Below are 19,241 nucleotides of genomic sequence, written 5' to 3'. Positions count from 1 at the left end.
AGTGCGCGCTGGGCATTGTAATTCTGAAGGGTGTAGTCCAACGAGTATTTTATGGTTCTGAGGCGATGTCAGGACCGTCCCTCCACGTATATCATGCCACCTATCTATAGACGTCCATCGGACACCTCTGGTTATTCCACTCCACACCCCTCAACAATTCACATGCCAGATCAGAAGCTATGCAGGGTTCGCTCCAAGGGGGGCTACCGCCCAGCGTCGACTCTACACCCGTGAGAGGTCGAGGCCGTTATGGTCATACGGTTACTCATCAGACCTACGCGTAGGTTCTGGGCCTAGTTCCCACTAACCTCCATGGTCTCCAGTCACCCGGTGACCCGATGAGTTGGCGGAGGCTGGTTCTTGCTGTTGTTCGCCTGTCTCCTTGGGAGTCAACTGCCGGGCAGGACGCTGGCACATGTCGGTCGCATTCTTGATATCCTGGTGGTCATTGGACTTTGCAGAAGGTCACTTCGACGCCCATGTATATCGAGAGATTCGAGAGCGTGTTCCTTTGCCTGTTTCCTGGGTCTTAGTCACTGGCTGGTGTTCGATGCCCTACTCTCACGCTCTCGTGGTTTTGGGCCGCCCGAGCCCTTTCGGCCGGCACAGAGGTGTGACTGAGGGGCTGAGAGCTTGCATCGTTTGGATGGTCTCCATCAGGACGACTGGTCAACTTTGACTGCTTGTCTGTATGGTGGCTGGTCGGGCTCGACGAAGATCATGGCATGTGCAATGTTCACAACGTCACCTAGTTAGTTCGCCGGGCTTAATGGTGCTGTTGTTCACGACCATAGCACAGGAGCCGCCTCCGCTCTGGCTCCCCCTCTAACCAGAGTCTTTAGTGGAAACAGGTACGTTATTCTTCTTGGCAACATCGAAGTTATTCTCGTGGTGAATTAAAGTAGCGGATGAGAATAGGAAGCCGAGAGTACGCTACTGGACATGGAGCCGTTACCGCTCGCACTTCTGAGTGGCATCGCGGAAGGCAGGTTCTTCTCAAGGCAGCAGTCGCACCCATGTGCCTCGCCGATACCAATGCCTCATTTCTGGATCTATAAAGCTCAGGGTTATTACCATTTAGCGACCGCTTCTCGTTTTGGCCTCGAAATGGAAGCGTCCGGAACGATATATCGCATACCCATCGGCGTCATCCGGGGGGGGACGGTAACTATGGGGAGTCGGGACAAGCCCAAAAATAATGAATGGCAGCCCCACGCCGCAGCAATGGCTGCGGCGTATGCTAAGGCTGTCTTTCACGAGATCCTCCGGAGCACTTTCCGGCAACAGGCTCACAACCTATGTCTATCGCTGAGGCCGCGACAAGATGAATGAGACTGCAGAGCCGCCTGCTGGTAGTTCTGCGCCCGATATTGCCTCCAGCGATACTGCCCCTGGGATTGTGTTTAGGTCTGGAGTGGCCGGTGCAGATGGTGCAATATCCGAATCTGGCGTCGCCTGTGCGTCCGATGGTGCTGCCTGTCGGCCTCCACATCTATCGGACGGCCTGTTGATGGAGCTGCTGGCTCCGGGCTGGGCTCCTGGGATCCTAGACGGTTCACTGACTGCGATGCTGCCCCCAGTTGCGTTAAACTTGGCCGTGTTGTTTCTGGGCTTGCGTCTGGGGAGGCTCCCTTGGCGTCCGCTGGACGTTTGCCTTGTGGCGATGTCGGGACCTTTGTTGTTGGCGGTGCTGCCTCCAGGGTTGTTGGTAATGAATGGCGCTACTTCCGGAGATGCTCTTGGCGGTGCTTCTGCTTCTGGGTCTACTGGAGCTCAGCAGCCAGCGTCAGGGCTGCGGGTCAATCAGACCATCTTCCTCGTTCGCAAACAACAGTCCGAAGATCAGGCATTTTGAGGCCTTCAATCAATCAATCTGTAGGCTGCCGCTCGTTTGAGTGTTTGATCAGACCAATTAAACAACGCGGAAGGGTGCATAGACCCATTTTTATAGGCTCTCCACCAATAAGAATACGCATCCCCCCACCCACGGGACCTCCCCCCTAGGCCTCGGTCCCTAGGTACGTACCTCCTAGCGACTCGGGCCTATTAGGGTCATCACCTTCCTCATAACAACACATCGCTGCCAACCGTGCATCACCAAAAGCCTCATTCCTTTCACATCGACCTAGAAGGGCTTATTTTTGGTCACGCACGAAGTCCATCAAATCTGATCCATATCTATCAGTATTAGATCAAATAGTCGACATTTGTGCAGAATTCGTGCATGTGTCAATCAGTCAGATAGACCCCCTGGATCTGGCCTGATTGATTGACCCGCAGCCCTGGCCAGCGAGGCATACAGCCCCTCAAACTAATCAACATCATTTGTTGTGTTGTCGGCTCGACCGTGTTCTTTAACCTCGTCGGCTGTTCGATCGTCTCTGTCGTGGGGTATGCGACCTCCTCGTTCGAGCTCCTGGTGCTGAGGGAGGTATTTCGATTTTATCGTGTCCACAACGTTGCGGAGTTAATTGAGCCTCACCTCAAGACTCTCAAGGCGCTTCATTGTGGTAGCTGTCGTTGGAGTTAGATGGATGGGCGGCGGATGTTCGTAATGCGACGGGATAGAACAGGGGATTCGCGCGCTGTGTGCAGCGCATATCGCCCTCGGTGCTGGAAGGTTTCGCGGTGCGCTGGAGCTATTCCATGCCCTGCCCACATGGCGCGAAGGAGGTCCGTATAGATTCCCTCAGGATAAATATACTCTGGGAGACTAGGGAAAGGTACTGTGGACCTATGTTCACACTGTTGCCTTGGAGTAGGCCTGTAGTTTGGGTGTCACGCCCACGGGTTAGGAGCAGGGAAACAATGGCTCTTGGTCTATTTAACGAGTGACTGAAGGTCAGCTTCCTATAGCCATTGCGGTGTCCCATCTCTTGATCCTGCAACGGGTATGGAACGCATGGACGATGACCTGACTGATCCGACAAATTCCTGCGACATGTATAACCCCCACCATGCGTCGCTTGAACTCATTTCTTCTGCTTGCGTCTAATTGTGCTAGCATTGGCTGCCTCCATCATGAGTTGTAGTTCGGCCGCAGGAATGTTGCCAAGGGCCTCCTTGGTCTTGACGAGCTCCCGCAGGTCCTTCTTAAGCTCCTCAGTTTGCTCGGCCGATGGTACCACGCTAGAACGTAGACCTATTTGGATATCTCTGCTCGTATCGCTAAGGAAAGAGGGGGCCCGCTCTAGCGTATCTTTGTTGGCTTCGTAGAACGAGTAGATAGAAGACAGAGTGTCCCGCGCCTTCTTGGTAGTGTCGCTCATCTTTTGTTCGTGGTAAAAGGGAGAGCGGTTGTTTGTTGTGCGCCGGCAAGAAAGACAAGAGGAGTCGATATTCAATACAAATATTCGTCTTGTGAACTCGATTTCTGTCGGAGGTACAGGATAAAGGTGCTGGCGGACGTTGTTAGGCCAAAGTTCAAAGACCTATAGTTATATACTTAACGGGAAGCCTGACCATCAAAACCCACTAATTATAGCCTGCCCATCTCATTTCACCATCTAAGCATCTGGTCTGTGGCCCTAGGATTATAGTACAGCCTGGCTAAGTTTCATCATGCGCCTGATGGCCGATGGTTATTAGCCCAGTCAGTCATGCATCTGTTTGTTGGCGGCTGTCGCATAATATTGGCGCTCACTCATAGCCGCCCGGCCTCGCCACGAATCATGGTTAGCTTGACTCCTGGTGCATCACCCCCACAACATGATAGGCAAATATTAACTGTGGTTATGGGGCTGTGTCTAACAGTATTTCCATTCTGGAACGGTTGGCGGCAAGAATGCTTGTGTGATACTGTCCGTGTGTTTATTGGTCCGCTCTGGTGAGGGTGAGGCTCCACAGAACAACCGTCACGGTTGCCGACTGTGGAAGGATGAAGATCTCATGTGTCTGTTGGTAACGGACGCCATGAGTGGGGCAGTGTTGCAGCCTCAGGCTACACACCATTGCGATTTGCCAACCATGCGTCCGATTGCTCGTTCGTCTCCCAATAACTTCCATTCCCTGGGACTGCTTAGTTTCCATCGCACGCCCAACCGCAGTTCATACTACCCGGGAATTTCATTCTATTCATATCTGCTGTTTCACTCACTATGGAGTGGGACGAGCTGGCCGAGGAAGAGTCCCAAAAGTTGTTCGCTGGCTGGGTTAAGCTCTTGATGCGCCAGTCTCCAGAACTACCGTTGAAACTCGCCGGTCGCCACTGTCCGGGTAAGCATCCAGTCGAGGCATCCAGATACACCACCGGCTCCTACAATATCGTCTGTACCGTTACCTTTGATGATGGCTCCAAAGCGGTCGTCCGGTTCCCCATTTTTGGCCGAAGCCGATTGCGCAAAGAGAAAACAAACGATGAGCTGATCGCCATGGATTGGGTTTCCCGGCACACAGTACTCCCTATACCCAGAGTCCTAGGGAGCGGCTTGTGGGCCTGCGGTCCATACACGGTCATATCCTTTGTCGAGGGGACTTTACTTTCAACGCACGTGCGAGATCCCTCCGTACAATCCCCCAGCTTGGATCCCAACGTCTCGACTGTGGAGCTGGAAAGGGCCTATCGATCAATGGCCACGGTCGTCCTCGAGCTCTCTAAGCTCGAGTTCCCCATTATCGGTGCCATTGGTTTTGATTCAGGGACATGGAGAGTTGCCAAACGTCCGTTGACTTTGAATATGAACGAGCTTGTTCGGGTGGGCAACCTACCACCAGGCATTTTTACCGAGGAGTCTTTTCAAAATGCCTCAGACTACTTCCAGGAGCTGGCATCACATCAACTTCTTCATCTCAGATACCAGCGGAACAATGCCGTCAAGGACGAGCAAGACTGCAGGAAGAAGTACATTGCGCGCTGCCTCTTCCGAAGGATCGCTCGAGAAATGCCGACAAAACCGCGGCCATTTCACCTCTACTGCGACGACTTGCGCCCGTCCAATGTTCTTGTCAACGACACGGGGTCGGATTTTGAGGTCACGGGAGTCATTGACTGGGAATTCACATATGTCGCGCCCGTCGAATTTACACATGTTGCGCCGTGGTGGCTTCTCTTTGAGAGCCCAGAGGCCTGGGAGTCCGATCTGAGGCAGTTTCTTGCGCGGTTTAAGCCACGCCTAGAGCTATTTCTCAAGTGTTTAAGAGCCATAGAGGACGACCAGCTGCAGCAGGGAACTCTCAGGGGGTCCCAGCGTCTATCCGAGCATATGGCACCGTCTATGGATAATGGGCGCTTCTGGTTCTGCCTTGCCGCACGGAAGAGCTTCATGTTCGACGACATATATTGGCAGATGATTGATGAGCAGTACTTTGGCAAGTTTACGACGCTTGAAAGCAGACTTGCTCTTTTAACCCAAGAAGAGCGGGATGGGTTAGATGGGTTTGTCCAGGAGAAGCTGAAGCAGGCGGCAGAGAAGACACTGGATGAGCATCTGACATTTGACGAGGTCTTGGAACTTTGATGGAAATTCTGCACGCGAATCCCTGATATTCTGACGCCAGACGTGACGGAACATTAACTCGTTGCTTTAACTCATTCTGTGACTCCAGCCAAGTCGTGATGACGCTCGAGCAGTACGCTCAGGCCTCGGACGTCACCTCGGAGCTGTATTCTATACTATGGCCATCTAACTTAGCGTTTCCCACTTGCTCTTCAATGCTGCAGGATGGATGAACGGCGATAATATAGTTGCCCACGGCGTTCCTTTGCACTGGAAGGCTGCATAATCTCGGAGAGCCGGACGACGCTCAGGCTGACCTCGGGATAGATGCGGTAGTAGACGAGGAACCAGTACTGCTCCCGTGAGTTCTCGCCACCGAATTCGTACGTGTAGATGTAGTCACCGGTGGGAAGCTCGGTGATGACCGGTATGCCTGGGCGATCGTAGCAGTCCTCGCCGTGCGTCGCGTCAACCACGACGTCCCCCCAGTCTTTGAGGTCGGTCGTGGTCTGATGGACGAGCTTCTGAGAGTAGGTCGTGATTGGGTTCGTCAATTTGCTGTTGGTCGTAAGTTGCGGCTCTGCAATGACTAAATCAGTCATGAGAATACAAGCATGGGTATACCAATTACTCCGCAGTAGGTAAGACAGCAATGAAGCGAAGACCGCGGAATCAGTGCAAATGTGTTCCATGCCATTAATTATCAAAGCCATCCACATCATGAACCAAGTCGGAAAATCTAGATACATCAAGCAGTCGGTCGTACAATCTGATCACAGCTCGACAACCCTGTTTCCCGCCTTGACACAATCCCAAAGCCTCGTCAATGCGGTCCGGCGGCCCATGGCCATGGCTGGATGCATGACGATGATCTCCGCCTGTCGAGCGCGCGTGATGGCAACGTTAAGACGGTGCTCGCTCGTCATGAATCCAGGCCTGTCCGTCCTGACCATGTCCAGGACCACGATGTCTGCCTGCCTCCCCTGGGCCTTGTCTACCGTCAAGACCTGGACACGATTCTGCCATTCAAACGGCCATTTTTTGACGATCGAATCGTACTTGCGTACCGCAGCGGAGTACGGCGTCATGATGATGATAGAAACGGGACGATCCGGATCGTCCATGGATGTGAGGCCCGGGAGATCCATGAGCTTCTCAACCTGCTCAATGACCCATCTTTGGTGTTCTGGGTTCCAGAAGCTTGATCTCTGTGTGCGTTGTTGTGACATTTTGAGCCGGGCAATGATGCGATTCTGGCTGACATCTTGTGTCGTCTCATTGTTGTTCAAGTCTTGCAGGAATTCCTTCAAGTTCCATACCGACGAGGGGTACATGTCTTCGGGTGCGTGGTCTGATATCATCTGTTCTCCGTAAAACAGCTTCGATGGTAGGAGGTGGAGGTTGCCGTACGCTCGCTTGTTGACCAGCAGCCGAGCATCTAGAGCATCGACTTGCTCAGCGCGGGCCATCGTCGACACCTGGGGGAGACTCTGTTAGTTATGTTCACATACGAGATGGATGACTTACCTTGAGCTGCTCTGCAAATCGGTTGAATGTCAGACCATCGCGCGCCGCGTCGCGCCTGTCACCGCCCTTGACGAACGGAAGGGTCTGCTTGACGTCTCCTGTGAAGATCCACACCCTCGGAGAGTAGAAAGCTATGGTGATCAGTGTAGTCAACTCCCTCGCGTGAGGAGCTTCGTCAACAAAGATGACTTCGGGCCGGAACACATCGGCGAAACGCCCAGCGGCCGGAACAGGTGTGGTAAACACAATGTCCGTCAGCCCTAGGACGACTCTGTACAGATTCGAGATACAATCGCGCAGGGACTTCTATTCCTTGCCGCCCAGTGCCTCTTTGTGTACTTGAATCCTCGTCAAAAAGCTCCCAAGGTTTTTCCATTCTGAATCAGTCGAATGGTTGTCAAAGTATTCCCACGCCGCCTCGTCCAGCGTTGGCACTGCATTCGAATTTCGCTTTCCGGTGCGCGACAGGCCCGCCGTTGCGAGGAATCTCTCGGTGAAAGCACCGAAGCCCCTGTCCTTGTCACTGTCCTTCTTGCTGTCTTTGTCGACGTTCAGTCGGGTGCTGCTGTTCATCTCGGATGGCCACCCATGCATGCGCACCGCAAGTGAGCTGACGCCAACCTCCTGGCACAGTCGGTGATATCGGGCTGCTGCATCATCGACGGTTTTGTTGATGTCCACGATGTACAGTATGCGTGGTACTGGCCGGCAGCTGGCACTGCGCCGAGTAGCTTGGATCATCGCGGCGACGATCATGTTCCATTCGGTCTTTCCCGAGCCTGGACACCCATTGACCAAGAAGAGATGGTTCTTGATACTCTTTAGCCCAGAGTAAGCCTTTTGATGGTCAAGGTTAAAGCTGTCGAACTTTTGAAGAAGCTTCGCTGGGATTTTCCACTCCGGGTCATGTGGACTTTCAAGCTGCGGATATGCACGCATGAGATTTGTCCTCGTAACTGTAGCTCCTTGAAAATCGAGGATCATCTTGAATGTATTGAGTGATTGTGTGGTTGGGCCTGTCTCCTTGTCCTCTCCCTTCTTCTTGGTTAGATAGCGAAGCGCAGCCAGCTCGGCCTCGAATGTTGGGGACTCGAGGTCCCATAGAATGGTGAGGCTTTGTTTCTTGGACTCTGATAAGTCTGAGGACTCAGTCCAGGTAACGTCGTCCAGAGAGTCGGTTATAGCGAAACAACTCATTTTCTCCCACTCCGTAACCTGGCCATCGGCGTCCTCCCAGCTCCGTGGGGCGTCGACCTTGAACGCGGCCGCATTGCGCATACGCTTGTCGATAGTCGGCGAATCTTCGTAAGGGTTGACAATCCTTGTTGACTTCATGCCACACAAGCCAAAGACCTTGCCATCACGTTTCACCTTTTCAACCATGCTGACCTGGAAGCAGTCGCCTACCACAGGGAAGAGGGCATCGTTGGGTGGCAATGGGGACTCCACAAGTAGTAGCCATGACCTTGTACGCACGGTCTTGGTGCCGGGCAGAGGCGCAACAACCCAGCAGCCGAATTGCTGTTCTTTCTGGTTAAAGTTTTGGAGTAACTTTATTTCGTTCTCCATCTCTATTATCGTTCCCTCTTCGTGGATGCGAATAAAGTCATCTTGGTTAGGGAATGACAGCAGCGGCCTCGATGACTAGAGTGATTGTTAGAGAAGTTTCCGAGGAAAGGGTGCCAGAAGCTCACAGAGATGTGGAGGGATGCTATCCCGACCAAGCTCGACATTGAGTACATGGCGAGATATTCAAAGAACGGACAGCCTTGGTATGGTACATGTGCGTTGAGCGGCAGCTCTGCGTAGGCAAGAGGTGAATGAAAAGAGCATGAAGGAGAGAGAATGTCATGACTGGGGAGTCAGTTTTCAAAAAGCTGTGCGTGCTAGGGCTGTTGCCTAGATAGGTAATGAACGAGCCAGCATATACGTCCCTCTGTAGGCAGGAGCCAACTAGTAATTGCAGGGCGAGGTGAGCCGAAATGAAAGTGAAGTGACCAAGGCGTATACTTGGGACGATCCACCTCGTGTGCACCGTGACTCTCCTTGAATCACACACCAGAGTCCACACGGACTCAAGCAAGACAATGGTACAGATAATCTAACACAGTAAGTTTCTCAATTTCAAGACTAGCAACGTTGAGGGCTTCAGAATCTCACAGAAGTTTGAACGTGACTTCCAAAGCGTGCAAACACCTGTGTGACAAGCAATCCGCCGTACTACACGGCCTTGTCTGGAGTGCGATTTCTAACACAACTAACGACAGCTTGGATGGACTAAGACGCCACCCCGTTCGGTAGCTTCCAGGCAATCAGATCATCTCGTACATCCGACTCCCCCATCTCCCTCATGTACCTCGCGTGGACACCCTCGATCTTGGATGACGAGCGTGGGCGGTCGCTATCCATGGTTGGCGTCTGACTGTCACTCCGATCCATCCCCAGCTCCGCCTCCGCTGCATCCACAGCAGCGCGTGGTAACCGGATAACCTTGGCGGGTCCTCCATGAACGCCATTCTGTTGTGCGGTCACTGTCACCGTGCTCTTATCACTGGCGGCGCTGCCATGTCGTCGATGAGAGTGGAAAGGGTTGTGGGGCCGGTGAGACGTCGCGTTGGTACCGGGTGTTGTCGTCTTCAGACCACGATGCCTCCCAAAACGTCTCAGATCGCTTGGCCGGAGTGTGCCTTGGCCGCCGTCCCCTTCCTCATCCGAATTGGAGTTGGAGTTGGAATTGGACGTTGAAATTTGCTGGTTCTGGTGGGTTCGCCAGCCATTACCTCCAGTAAAGATATCTTCGATACACTCATCGGCTGGTAGTTCTGACGGCAGTCTGCTCCAAGATGCCGCCAATGTTTTCCTGTACAGATCGTGAATATCGGCAGCGTCTCTAGGTTTCGCTATGTTCGGCGAAGCTGCGTGTGTCAGTACGCAAATCCCAGGAAACAAAGGAGGCAGTATACGCACGTCCAATGTCCTCAGCAACCTGCGGCTCGTGGGCAACGACGCCTGCAATGCCGCCAAAGGTGGCAGTAGGTTTCAGTGAAGGCGTCGTGTAGTTACGTTCGCCATCCACCTGGACCATCAGAACGCTCATGCGCAGTGTGCTGTTGATCTTGCTCTCTTGCATGAGATACCTCCTCACGATCCCTTCCGGCGCGTCATCCCCATCCGTAACGGCCGGCGGGCTCACACTCACGCTGCCTGATCGGCCTCTCCTCGATGAGGGATTCTTCAGCAGAGCCTCGCTTTCCTCGACATACTCACTTAGGTTCAACTTAATTTCGCCCAGCGTCATCTTTTCCGTCACGGCAAACTCTTGGATGATTTCAAGCTCGATAGGACATTCGACCAGCTGGTTGTTCTTGTCGATGGCTATCCTGATGTGTGGAATTGTCTTGCTGAAGGCATAGTCGACGCGATGGTTCGCAATCGGACATTTCGCTGTGCGTCCTCGATGCTCAGCATGCATCGAGTGCGCCAGATGCCACTTGATGTACGAGGACCCCGAGACCAGGGGGACATTGTTGAGGTCGTAGATTTTGAGGTGAAGCTCAAACTTGGGCCTCTTGCCCTTGCCGACTGGATTGAGACGACGCATGTTAGTGATGTGAGCCACAGACTATGATGAGCCCCTTCCTTAAGTTGCAGGCACATGTCCTGTCTCAGATAGGCACGAAGCATAGCATGACAAGTTGGGCATCAAGGGAGGACGGCCAAAAGCGCTCAGTGTAACAATGATGGGGCAAGAGGAACAGGTGAGGTTGCTTACTTAGAGTCTCCATCTCTGTCCAGACCTAGTTGGCCCTATCAGGGCAAGCCGTCGGGGAGAACCAATCCTGTGAGGCTATTCGGATCTGACGGCGCCGGGGTGTGGGAGGTCTGCGACACGACGCGACAACACACGTGAGGCACTCGGGGCGTCCTCGTGAGCAGCTGTGACCTCGCTCTCCCTGGTGTGCGACGACTAATACCAGTTTACCCGTGATCGTGACCTATAAATAAGGCGCGCGCGAGCCTTGCGGCTCTTGGAGGGGTCGAGACTATTGCGCAGCAGCCGATGCGAGTCTGGACCAGGCACAATGACGAGCCTGTCAGCAAGTGATACAGGGCAGGGTTGCGCTGTGTATTCAGAAGTTCAGAAGAAACCGTGAATTAGGGATGAGTATAATTACAGGACAAATGCACTCAGAAAGAGACTTGCGACTAGGAGATGCTCATTGTGTAAAGTACTGTCCTTACCCACGCCCCGAATCGCGGATCATGTGCAACAACATCGTCATTCCACACTCACAGGCGTTGGAGGGCCGGGTGGATCCGAGGGAGGTCCCTGGAGTGAGGCTAACCCGACTCGGAAGCGCCCACTATCCAGAGCTTATCGATAACAGAGTACTTCTTTGAATCTCGACTTGTCCATCACGCGTTTGACTGCGTGGACCGTCAGAGTATCGCGAACTCCAGTCCCTGGTACCATGAGCTCCAGTAAGGGTGGAAGCTCACAGCCAAACAACCCACCCACGAAGAAGCGCAAGCTCGACAACAATGGCAACAAGAGCGCAGCCAGACGAGTTGCGCGGGCCATTCCTGCGCAGCTGCCCGAAGTTGCCTTTGAGAATGGCGAGCTCAATCTCCAGCCCTTTGTAGCGGCCCATGAGTTCGAAATACGCGCTCTCGAGCAGAGCATGGCGATTTCCAAGACGCAGGGCGCCACGCGAGCTTTCCAGAAAGTGCCACGGGGTCTGCGAAGACGAGCAGCCAGTCACAACCCTAAGCGCGTGCCCAAGAGGTTGAGAGCGAGGGCACAGAAGGAGAAGGCGGAGGACAACACACCACTGGTCACGGCCAGGAGGAGGAAACCGACGACGACGACGGCAAGGATACGGATGGAGACGGCGAAGAAACTTCGAACATTGGCGTTTCGCAAGAAGACATTTCGGGAGAAGCGAGCGAGGGCGGCTGGGGCCAGAGCAGAGACTCTGCCGGACAAAGCAAAGCAGCCCCAACGGGCGAGACGACCCAAGATCCGACGCAATGCTCTCAATGAGCCACCACGACCGCGGGGCAGATTTCGGAAACGGCAGAAAAACAAGATTTGGCTCCCCACGCACATGTGGCATGCGAAGCGAGCGCGCATGATGAGCCCGAAGGAACCCCTCTGGCGATTTGCGATGCCCCTCAGGCCCAACGAGAAGATATACCGTCCCACTCATCGCATGCAGGGCGATCGAGGGGCGGTCGTGTGGGACATGAGCTACATGAGTACAATCGGCCTCTACGGCCACCCAGCCGGGATGGAGCGGGTTCTGAAGCGTATCGGTGTCACACACGACTCATGCTGGAACGACAAGGGCAAGAAATGGCGGGCTGGCACACGCAGCTGGTCCGGCATGCTAAGTCGCGAGACCAAACAAGGCCGCAGGCAGTCGTGTCCCGCCACGATCTTCTGGAACCCAGCGCCGGCTGATCGCGTAGCGGTGGAAGACCTCAAGAAGGACAGACGTCAAGTGTTCCTCAGAGTTCACCCAGCCAGCTTCTCGGAATTGTTCAATGAGCTGCTACGATGGTGCAAATCAGAGACACCACAGCTATATATCGAGGATCTCCGCTTTGAGATTGGGAGCATCGAGCTGACGGGTCCGGCCTCGACAGAGGTGCTTCACTCGGTGCTTACTCCATATCCTGTGGCCGGCGAGCCTAAATCGAAACACGCTGAGCTTTTCGCGTCCCTAAAAGGCCTAACGAACCCTGCGGCGTTGCCACAGAACGTCATACTGGGATTCTCGATCCAAGATCCACGCCTACGCTATCCGCCTCGAAAGCAGTCCCCTGCTCAAGGTGAGGCTGCTGACATGAAGCTCCTGGAGACGGTTTCGGGGTGGCCGGCGGAAACTGCTCTCAAACCGTACGCACTCCTCGACCGTGAGGCCCGGCATGAAGCTTCCCAGTTGCCTACACAAGGGCTGGTCAATCGTAGAAGGAGTAAAATCACACCTGGTTCATTCCTCAAGCCGTCGCCGATCGACCCAGCTATCCCCATTGTGCTTCTAGCTTCCCGCTCGGGCTCTAGTACGCAGGCGCAAGGGAAGTGGACTCTTCTGGCGCCCTGGAAATGCATCCAACCGATATGGTACAGCATTGTCCACTGTCCCTTGTCGACTGGCGGCAACCCCCGGTTTGCAGGTCTCGAGCAGACGCGCCAGGTTGCCTTTGAGCGTGGGCTCCCTTGGTTCCCGGCGGATTTTCCCACCACAGATGCTGGCGTTGCGTGGGAGCTGGATCAGCGAGCAGTCCGCACTCTTAAATGGTCCAGACGCCCCAAGAGCAAGCGCACAGAATGGAGTACAGTTGATCTGGGCGCTGGCAGGAAAGGTGAGCTCGGCGACGGGCTGGCCTGTGATTTCGAGTACCTTTTCGGACTCCCACGGCCAGACGACGCGGAGACGCAGTCAACAGAGGGCGCCATGGATGTTGAACAGGGGCAAGTCTCACAGACCACGGCTACCTCGTCTTCGGCCTTGAGTGCCCTTCATCACGTCAGCCGAAAAGCTTTCCTGGGACTGGCGCGGGCGGGAGAGGGTACTGCTCTCTCGATACCTTTGAACGCGCTTCTGACTGTGCGCATTCGACTAGTGACCCGAGGTACGGTTGGCCCTTGCGCGAGGATCTATCGCCTGCCCGCGACACCGCCGCCTGTGCCGGTAGCTTCCGACGCCGAGGTGCCAGCCACGATACCTCCATCAGCGTCGACTTCTTTCCCATCTGCGTTACCCCATGATTTACGCGCGCAGTGGCTGGCCAAGCTGCCTGACAGTACCGCCGCGGGAGCCAAGGATACCACACGGCAGCCTCGAGCAACCACTCCTGAGTCGCGCAGGCAGCGCATTGTGAGAGAGCTCACATCGAAGCCGACACCTTGGCCGTCTACGAAGTCAAACTTGAGGGATATTGGGGGCCAGCACCCCTTGTGCCCGAGCTCGAACGACCTCATTGGGTTCGTGACGACAGGCGAGTTCTGTCTCAGCGACGGCAGAGGATCGGCAATTGGCAGTATTGCTGTGGACATGGTCTTGGGCGGATTCAGAGCGGACGAGACAGAAGGCAGGCTGTGTATTGTAAGAAGCGCGGGAGAAAACGTGGGCTGGCTTGCCCGATGGGAAGCTGTGTGATGCAGTCAGCGGAAGTAGACAAGATGGCACATGGATGGGCCACATTGGGGGAATGCTACAATACGTCAATGATACCATTTGAGCTGCCTCGGTTCACATGAGCAGCATGCACACTGAGATCACTGCCGCTACGTGACTATGATCGCCAATGCGCAAGGGCGTGGATGACTTGCGGTTCGCCACGCTTCTGCTATAAAAGACCACGAGAGCTCGCCCACCCAAGTGCTGGCTGGCCAATTTAGAACATCCGCTTTCCAGAACTTGCAAATATGAACATGCCAGATAAGATTGTGGGCGGCTGCTTATGCGAAGCAGTCCGCTATCAGTTCGACGTGGGATCGAGCACAATACCTGTGAGTCCAGTGAACTGATGAGCATCACACTCAGCTCAGCATGCTGACCAACCGCGCGCAGCCGTCAACATGCAAATGTACTCAGTGTCGCAAGCAATCAGGCGCCCTCAACGTGCACTTCCTCAAGGTGCCCCTCTCCTCGCTGTCCTGGCTGCGGAACAAGGAGACGTGGTCGCGGGACGCCCCTCCTGACCTGACGATATTCCGGGCGTCGCCAGGCTCCCCGGAGATCACGCGTGGCTTCTGCGCAAAGTGTGGAGGTCTCGTCTACTGGCGCGATGGGAGAACCGACATGACAAGCATCACCCTGGGCACCTTTGATGAGGGCATGCTCCGGGGACGGAGTAGCGTGCTCGCGGATGCCAAGGCACGCCTCTAATGCAGCAGAAAATCAAGGAACAGAGGGCGAGAATGCTGTCCTATTGTCGTAGCCAGATGGTATCTATGTAAATTCGAGATCGCTGCTGTCCAACCCTTGAACGCCTGGAGAAAGAATAGTTGCTCAAAGCAAGTCCGCTGGGTGTCCAAGATGGTAGTTAGATCAGTCCTCCTCACTAATGTCGCTCTCGTCGTCCTGCTGGGGCTCAGCCTCACCGCTGCCCTCGGCCATCTCCATCTCAAAGGCTTCTTCAAGATCTTTCTCAAGCTCATCCTCCAGAGATTGCTGTGTGTCGCCCTCGGCGGCGCCCCCCTCCTCATGATGATCCGATGCGTACCCGCTCTGCTGGGGCTGCTTCACCGGACTAGGTAGCTTGAAGTCCTCCTCTTCATCCATGCTCTCGCCATCGGCGTCGTCGGCCTCACTTTCCCGTCGGTCCATGAACTCGTCAAATGGTCTGACGGACGTGACGGCCGGTGAGAAGCCACGGCCCTTGGCTTTGGGACCGCTGCCGTCCGGGTACTCGACCTGCAGCGGGTCGTCTTCTTCCTCTTCTTCGTCCTCGTCCTCCTCTGGCGCCTTCTTTCGTTTCGATTCTGCTGCTGCTGCTGCTGCTGCTGCTGCGGCCGGCGGTAGCGCAAGGTCAATGTTCTTGGCTTTGCGCTCCGGCTTCCTCGCAGCGGGCTCCTTCTTCCTGGGCGGCGGACTCTTGGCCCTGGGCTTCGCCTTCGCCTTGGGTTTGGCCTCTGGCTTCTTGGGCGCCGTGTCCGCGGCCTTGATCTGGGGATGTCGTCGTTCCAAGCTGCTTGCATCCGAGTTCCCAGGCATACGCGTCAGGTTCATGTGGAAAGTCGAGTCGAGCCTGTCGAGGACAAAGACCTCTCTCCTTGGGTCAAAGTACATGACATAGCGTCCGTCTCCGACGCTCCTCGTGCCTTGGTAGGCATATGTGCCGTCCGATTCGGATATGGTGAGGTCGTAGGACGATGTCTGTCCGGCGATCGACGGTTTGACGCGGGCGGTTGACGACTCGGAGATTCCACTCGGTTTGTGGTTATCTGGACACTTGTTAGAGACATGGTCAATCTTTCGCATCGAATGGAACGTACAGCGCACGCCTGTGAAGATTTCATTGTGTTCTTTGCCCAGAAGACGATCACTCAGTACGACGGGGTAGTTGCCCGTCTTTGTCGGGTCGATGAGGCCAGCCATTGTGGCGGCTTGTGGGGAGATCACGACTCCTGAAGCGTCGGCTGACTCTACGAGAAAGGCTTGTGCTGCTGAGTGTGACCCTGGACTCTGGACAGAGAGAGCTCTGTGTACCCGTAACAAGTTGAGGTTGGCAATCGTAATTAATTGACGGGGAGGTTTCAGGACCGAGACCGGGATGATGGCTGGATCGAGGGACCTGGTATGGTGGGGAACGGATTCGGCTGGGTCAGGTGGATAATGACGGATACTAATAGACGCAAGCTAGCAATGCTTCCCGCTGAGGGGCGTTCCTGGTCGCTGACGTTGAAGGGAACGATGAAGCGTGATTCAATGACTGGAGATACTTTACGAGGGGTGGCGCATGGGTTACTGGTCGTTGTCAGACAAGAGCAGGCGGACAAGGCGCTGATCAGTCCATGTCCATCGTCTCCGCTGCGCGTGGCGGCGCATCATTACCTGGTAAGGTACATGAAATGGCGTATTAGGCGGAGCATAATTGGCAGTGTGCTGCACTCGATACTTTCCTCTGCATCTACGGAGTGCTCGGGCCACGTTTTCATGAGGGAAGCCAAGCCAAGTAAGTACCAGTACTTTACCTGATCAATCATAGCACGCCAAGCAGGCCACTCAATCGAGAATGGCCTGGAGTCAATCATCCCGACTAGAGGCAGCTTCGCACTGCCTACCCGGGAGTGCACTACGTATCAGAATCCAACAAGCGGCAAAGACACCCTTTCATTCATTGAGGTAGTGTGAACATGAATTGACGATTTGATCGCTGCGGCATGAGACATCGCTCGACGGCGCTCGATACAGGGGGTCGTCGAAAGATCACCAGGGCCGCGCAGAAAGGCCTCTAGGAAGATAGCTGGGAAGACATGGTGAATTGGTGAGAACGGGCAGAATGCTGGATCCAAGAATACACACTCAGTGAGTTTGGTTCAATCATATATGTGTCGAGAGGTCATTCAACGTAAAGCACGAAAGACCCCTAATTACATCGAGTCAGGCCAGAGTCTGGTCTCACGCCCCTTTTCAAAGACAATATCAACAAACCCTAGGATCTGCCCCTGCCACGCCCCTTGGATGTCGCTACCTCATATCGCCAGAAAAGCTGACCGACGCGCTTGAGCGAGCGGGCAGCCAGCCGCTACAGATTGATAGAAGGTCGGCAACCTGCTAAGGAACCTCCAGGTGCAATTCTAGGCGTGGACGTGTTCGTGGTTACAAGAAACCTTATCCTGAGGTGGCAGCACATGGATATAATCTCTGTCCGGCAATGTCAAATTAACGTCTAGCCAAGATGGCATCCCTGCGGTGTCCGGCTGTGTGCTTGATTTCTGGATGACGATGCATGGAACAGTCACGGGCAGTCTCTGTTGATGGTATATGTGGGCTCACTCATCGTCTCCAGGTAATGGCAACAAGCCCGCCCTTGTATTCTTTCCACCTATTGGGTCTTCTTCCCAGCCTTGACCCCTTCCGCCCCCTTTGGTGTCTTGAGCCCCAGCAACACTGCCGCCGCGACAACCGCCATACCAGCAGCGCCCATGTTGTACGCCACCTCTCTACCCGCCCACCAGTACACGCTCGTGAACAAGATTGGGCCCAATCCTCGGCCGAGCTGGCCCCAGCTGCGAAGAATTCCGAGCTTGCCGCCCCTCTCGTCCTCGCTCGCCTCAAAACTGCTCAGGGTATTCAGTCCGGTGACCACGGTCGCCGAGGTCACGGCCAGACACGTCACGGCCGCATACAGGCCACCAATCGTCGACACCCTCCCCAGCAAGAAGAACGCGGCCAGGCACGAGATCACACCCGTGCGCACCGATGTGAGGGCGGGAAGGCGACGAGTGACGCCACCCTGGAGAAGAGAGGCCACCAAACCGACGAAGCCCAGCAGCCGCCCGTTCTTCGAGGATCCGAATGCGAATAACTCGTACGTCATGAACGACAGCGAGCTCTCCATGCCCGAGAAGAAGAGGAGGAACACAAAGTGCACCGCGTTCAGGAGGAAGTGAGAGTTTGTGCGCTCCAAGGAGACCTTGGGTTTCTTCTCCTCCTTCTTCTCGGGTGCGTTCCCGGTCAGTGCAGGGAGGGTCTCCGGTAGGCAGAAGTAGAGGTAGATCGTTTCCAGCACAATCAAACCAAGACTCACGCCAGCGGCCGTAGCAAATGGATTGGCAGCCACGGACGGAATGGTGCTCAGGTAGGCGCCCAGCCCAGGACCAAAGGTAAACGCAATGGAGAAGCAGGCGCCGATGATGGCCATGGTCGATCCACGCGAGGCCCCATCAGAGATGTCGGTAGCCATGGCCGTAGCCAGCTGCACGTTGCCCTCCGACAGACCGCCCACGATCCGGCTCAAGATGAAGGTTCGAAAGTCCACGGCGGCGACCCACAGCAGGACGCTGAGAATGTTGCCCGTCATGCTAGCCAGCAGCGCGGTGCGACGACCGTAGCGATCCGACAGCGCCCCGATCAAGGGCGACGCGATGGCCTGCAGGAGACTGAACAGCGAGCCCATGGCGCCGCCCAGCAGCACAATGTCATAGCGCGCCTCGATGGGTCGTTCAAATGCGGATTTGTAGCGGTTCAGTCCGCTGAGGAGCCATTGCAGTAGCGTGGCCTTGGGCGCATCGGCGGACAAGGGCGCCTCGCGGTCGCGATAGAACTCGAGGAGCTTGGGGAACAGCGGTAGGATGAATGTGAAGGAGAGCTATGGCCACGGGTTAGTCTTGCTCCATTGCGGTTCGTTTGAGAGGTGCACTTGCGAGGTCGAGGAGGAGGGACACGAAGATGACGCGAAGAACCCGCTTGCGGGTGGCGGGGTCGACAGCCATGATGAGGGCGGGCGCGATGGAGAGAACGGGTGAAAGGGAAGAAGAGGACGCGAGCTGAACAGGCTCCGAAAAGTGAAGAGGTGTCAGACAGTAATAGAGGACAGCTCGCCTGGAAGTAGATTTCTTGAAACGCCTAATGTTGGGGCCACCAGCAGTCCCGGACTCCAGCACCGTCAACGTGCGTCCGCCGGCAGGGAGCAGATCCGGCGGGCCGCATGTGGGGAACATGGCTTGGCGGGATAGAGCTCGCTGCTGAGCTGGAGCTGGAGCGCGATCTCATGATTCATTTCCGAGGGAACATGAAGGGAGCACAAATCACGACGCGCAGA

At 55.2% G+C, this 19,241-nt stretch overlaps 8 protein-coding genes across 8 annotated transcripts; 3 read left to right on the top strand and 5 right to left on the bottom strand.

Moving 5' to 3' along the window:
* Positions 1–2,725: 2,725 nt before the first annotated feature.
* Positions 2,726–3,866, bottom strand: F5Z01DRAFT_643862 (uncharacterized protein). The gene is made up of 2 exons (XM_046262744.1): positions 3,463–3,866; positions 2,726–3,398 (listed from the first exon to the last, which is right to left on the bottom strand). The coding sequence occupies exons 1-2, from the start codon at positions 3,463–3,465 to the stop codon at positions 2,973–2,975; spliced, it is 429 nt and encodes a 142-aa protein (XP_046122590.1). The 5' UTR covers positions 3,466–3,866; the 3' UTR covers positions 2,726–2,972.
* A 108-nt stretch (positions 3,867–3,974) lies between these two features.
* F5Z01DRAFT_210429 (phosphotransferase enzyme family protein) lies at positions 3,975–5,832 on the top strand. Its single transcript, XM_046258152.1, has one exon. It carries the CDS (start codon positions 4,098–4,100, stop codon positions 5,454–5,456), a length of 1,359 nt encoding a protein of 452 aa, XP_046122589.1. The 5' UTR covers positions 3,975–4,097; the 3' UTR covers positions 5,457–5,832.
* Positions 5,648–8,704, bottom strand: F5Z01DRAFT_746951 (P-loop containing nucleoside triphosphate hydrolase protein; the record flags this gene model as incomplete). Its single annotated transcript, XM_046266964.1, has 5 exons — positions 5,648–6,174; positions 6,244–6,925; positions 6,963–7,268; positions 7,302–8,606; positions 8,657–8,704. 5 exons carry the CDS (start codon positions 8,702–8,704, stop codon positions 5,648–5,650), a joined length of 2,868 nt encoding a protein of 955 aa, XP_046122588.1.
* Positions 8,705–9,056: 352 nt separating this feature from the next.
* F5Z01DRAFT_643858 (N-terminal C2 in EEIG1 and EHBP1 proteins-domain-containing protein) lies at positions 9,057–11,180 on the bottom strand. Its single transcript, XM_046262743.1, has 3 exons — positions 10,735–11,180; positions 9,930–10,544; positions 9,057–9,877 (listed from the first exon to the last, which is right to left on the bottom strand). The coding sequence occupies exons 1-3, from the start codon at positions 10,745–10,747 to the stop codon at positions 9,240–9,242; spliced, it is 1,266 nt and encodes a 421-aa protein (XP_046122587.1). The 5' UTR covers positions 10,748–11,180; the 3' UTR covers positions 9,057–9,239.
* F5Z01DRAFT_210126 (ribonucleases P/MRP protein subunit POP1-domain-containing protein) lies at positions 11,091–14,324 on the top strand. Its single transcript, XM_046258150.1, has one exon. The coding sequence runs from the start codon at positions 11,435–11,437 to the stop codon at positions 14,126–14,128; it is 2,694 nt and encodes an 897-aa protein (XP_046122586.1). The 5' UTR covers positions 11,091–11,434; the 3' UTR covers positions 14,129–14,324.
* On the top strand, positions 14,264–14,941 carry F5Z01DRAFT_210100 (putative glutathione-dependent formaldehyde-activating protein). The gene is made up of 2 exons (XM_046258148.1): positions 14,264–14,481; positions 14,543–14,941. The coding sequence occupies exons 1-2, from the start codon at positions 14,398–14,400 to the stop codon at positions 14,858–14,860; spliced, it is 402 nt and encodes a 133-aa protein (XP_046122585.1). The 5' UTR covers positions 14,264–14,397; the 3' UTR covers positions 14,861–14,941.
* On the bottom strand, positions 14,765–16,298 carry F5Z01DRAFT_210039 (RNA polymerase II transcription elongation factor-domain-containing protein). The gene is made up of 2 exons (XM_046258146.1): positions 15,970–16,298; positions 14,765–15,918 (listed from the first exon to the last, which is right to left on the bottom strand). The coding sequence occupies exons 1-2, from the start codon at positions 16,070–16,072 to the stop codon at positions 15,023–15,025; spliced, it is 999 nt and encodes a 332-aa protein (XP_046122584.1). The 5' UTR covers positions 16,073–16,298; the 3' UTR covers positions 14,765–15,022.
* Positions 16,299–17,362: 1,064 nt separating this feature from the next.
* On the bottom strand, positions 17,363–19,240 carry F5Z01DRAFT_210121 (major facilitator superfamily domain-containing protein). The gene is made up of 2 exons (XM_046258149.1): positions 18,844–19,240; positions 17,363–18,788 (listed from the first exon to the last, which is right to left on the bottom strand). The coding sequence occupies exons 1-2, from the start codon at positions 19,138–19,140 to the stop codon at positions 17,523–17,525; spliced, it is 1,563 nt and encodes a 520-aa protein (XP_046122583.1). The 5' UTR covers positions 19,141–19,240; the 3' UTR covers positions 17,363–17,522.
* Position 19,241: the final 1 nt, after the last annotated feature.

Source organism: Emericellopsis atlantica (assembly GCF_019669845.1).
Source record: "Emericellopsis atlantica unplaced genomic scaffold F5Z01scaffold_2, whole genome shotgun sequence".
In the NCBI taxonomy this organism is placed as follows: Eukaryota; Fungi; Ascomycota; class Sordariomycetes; order Hypocreales; family Bionectriaceae; genus Emericellopsis; species Emericellopsis atlantica.
Note: the sequence above shows the minus strand (reverse complement) of the source record. Positions and strands in the feature narration are given on the sequence as shown.

Excerpts from the sequence above, each read along its gene's own strand:
- F5Z01DRAFT_210429 (XM_046258152.1), top strand. The coding sequence starts at position 4,098 with ATGGAGTGGGACGAGCTGGCCGAGGAAGAGTCCCAAAAGTTGTTCGCT.
- F5Z01DRAFT_643858 (XM_046262743.1), bottom strand. Across the intron at positions 9,878-9,929 it reads GGTTGCTGAGGACATTGGAC|CTTCGCCGAACATAGCGAAA; the intron begins GTGCGTATACTG and ends TGACACACGCAG.
- F5Z01DRAFT_210126 (XM_046258150.1), top strand. The coding sequence starts at position 11,435 with ATGAGCTCCAGTAAGGGTGGAAGCTCACAGCCAAACAACCCACCCACG.
- F5Z01DRAFT_210100 (XM_046258148.1), top strand. The coding sequence starts at position 14,398 with ATGAACATGCCAGATAAGATTGTGGGCGGCTGCTTATGCGAAGCAGTC. Across the intron at positions 14,482-14,542 it reads TGGGATCGAGCACAATACCT|CCGTCAACATGCAAATGTAC; the intron begins GTGAGTCCAGTG and ends AACCGCGCGCAG.
- F5Z01DRAFT_210039 (XM_046258146.1), bottom strand. The coding sequence starts at position 16,072 with ATGGCTGGCCTCATCGACCCGACAAAGACGGGCAACTACCCCGTCGTA. Across the intron at positions 15,919-15,969 it reads AATCTTCACAGGCGTGCGCT|ATAACCACAAACCGAGTGGA; the intron begins GTACGTTCCATT and ends ACAAGTGTCCAG.
- F5Z01DRAFT_210121 (XM_046258149.1), bottom strand. The coding sequence starts at position 19,140 with ATGTTCCCCACATGCGGCCCGCCGGATCTGCTCCCTGCCGGCGGACGC. Across the intron at positions 18,789-18,843 it reads TGTCCCTCCTCCTCGACCTC|CTCTCCTTCACATTCATCCT; the intron begins GCAAGTGCACCT and ends CCGTGGCCATAG.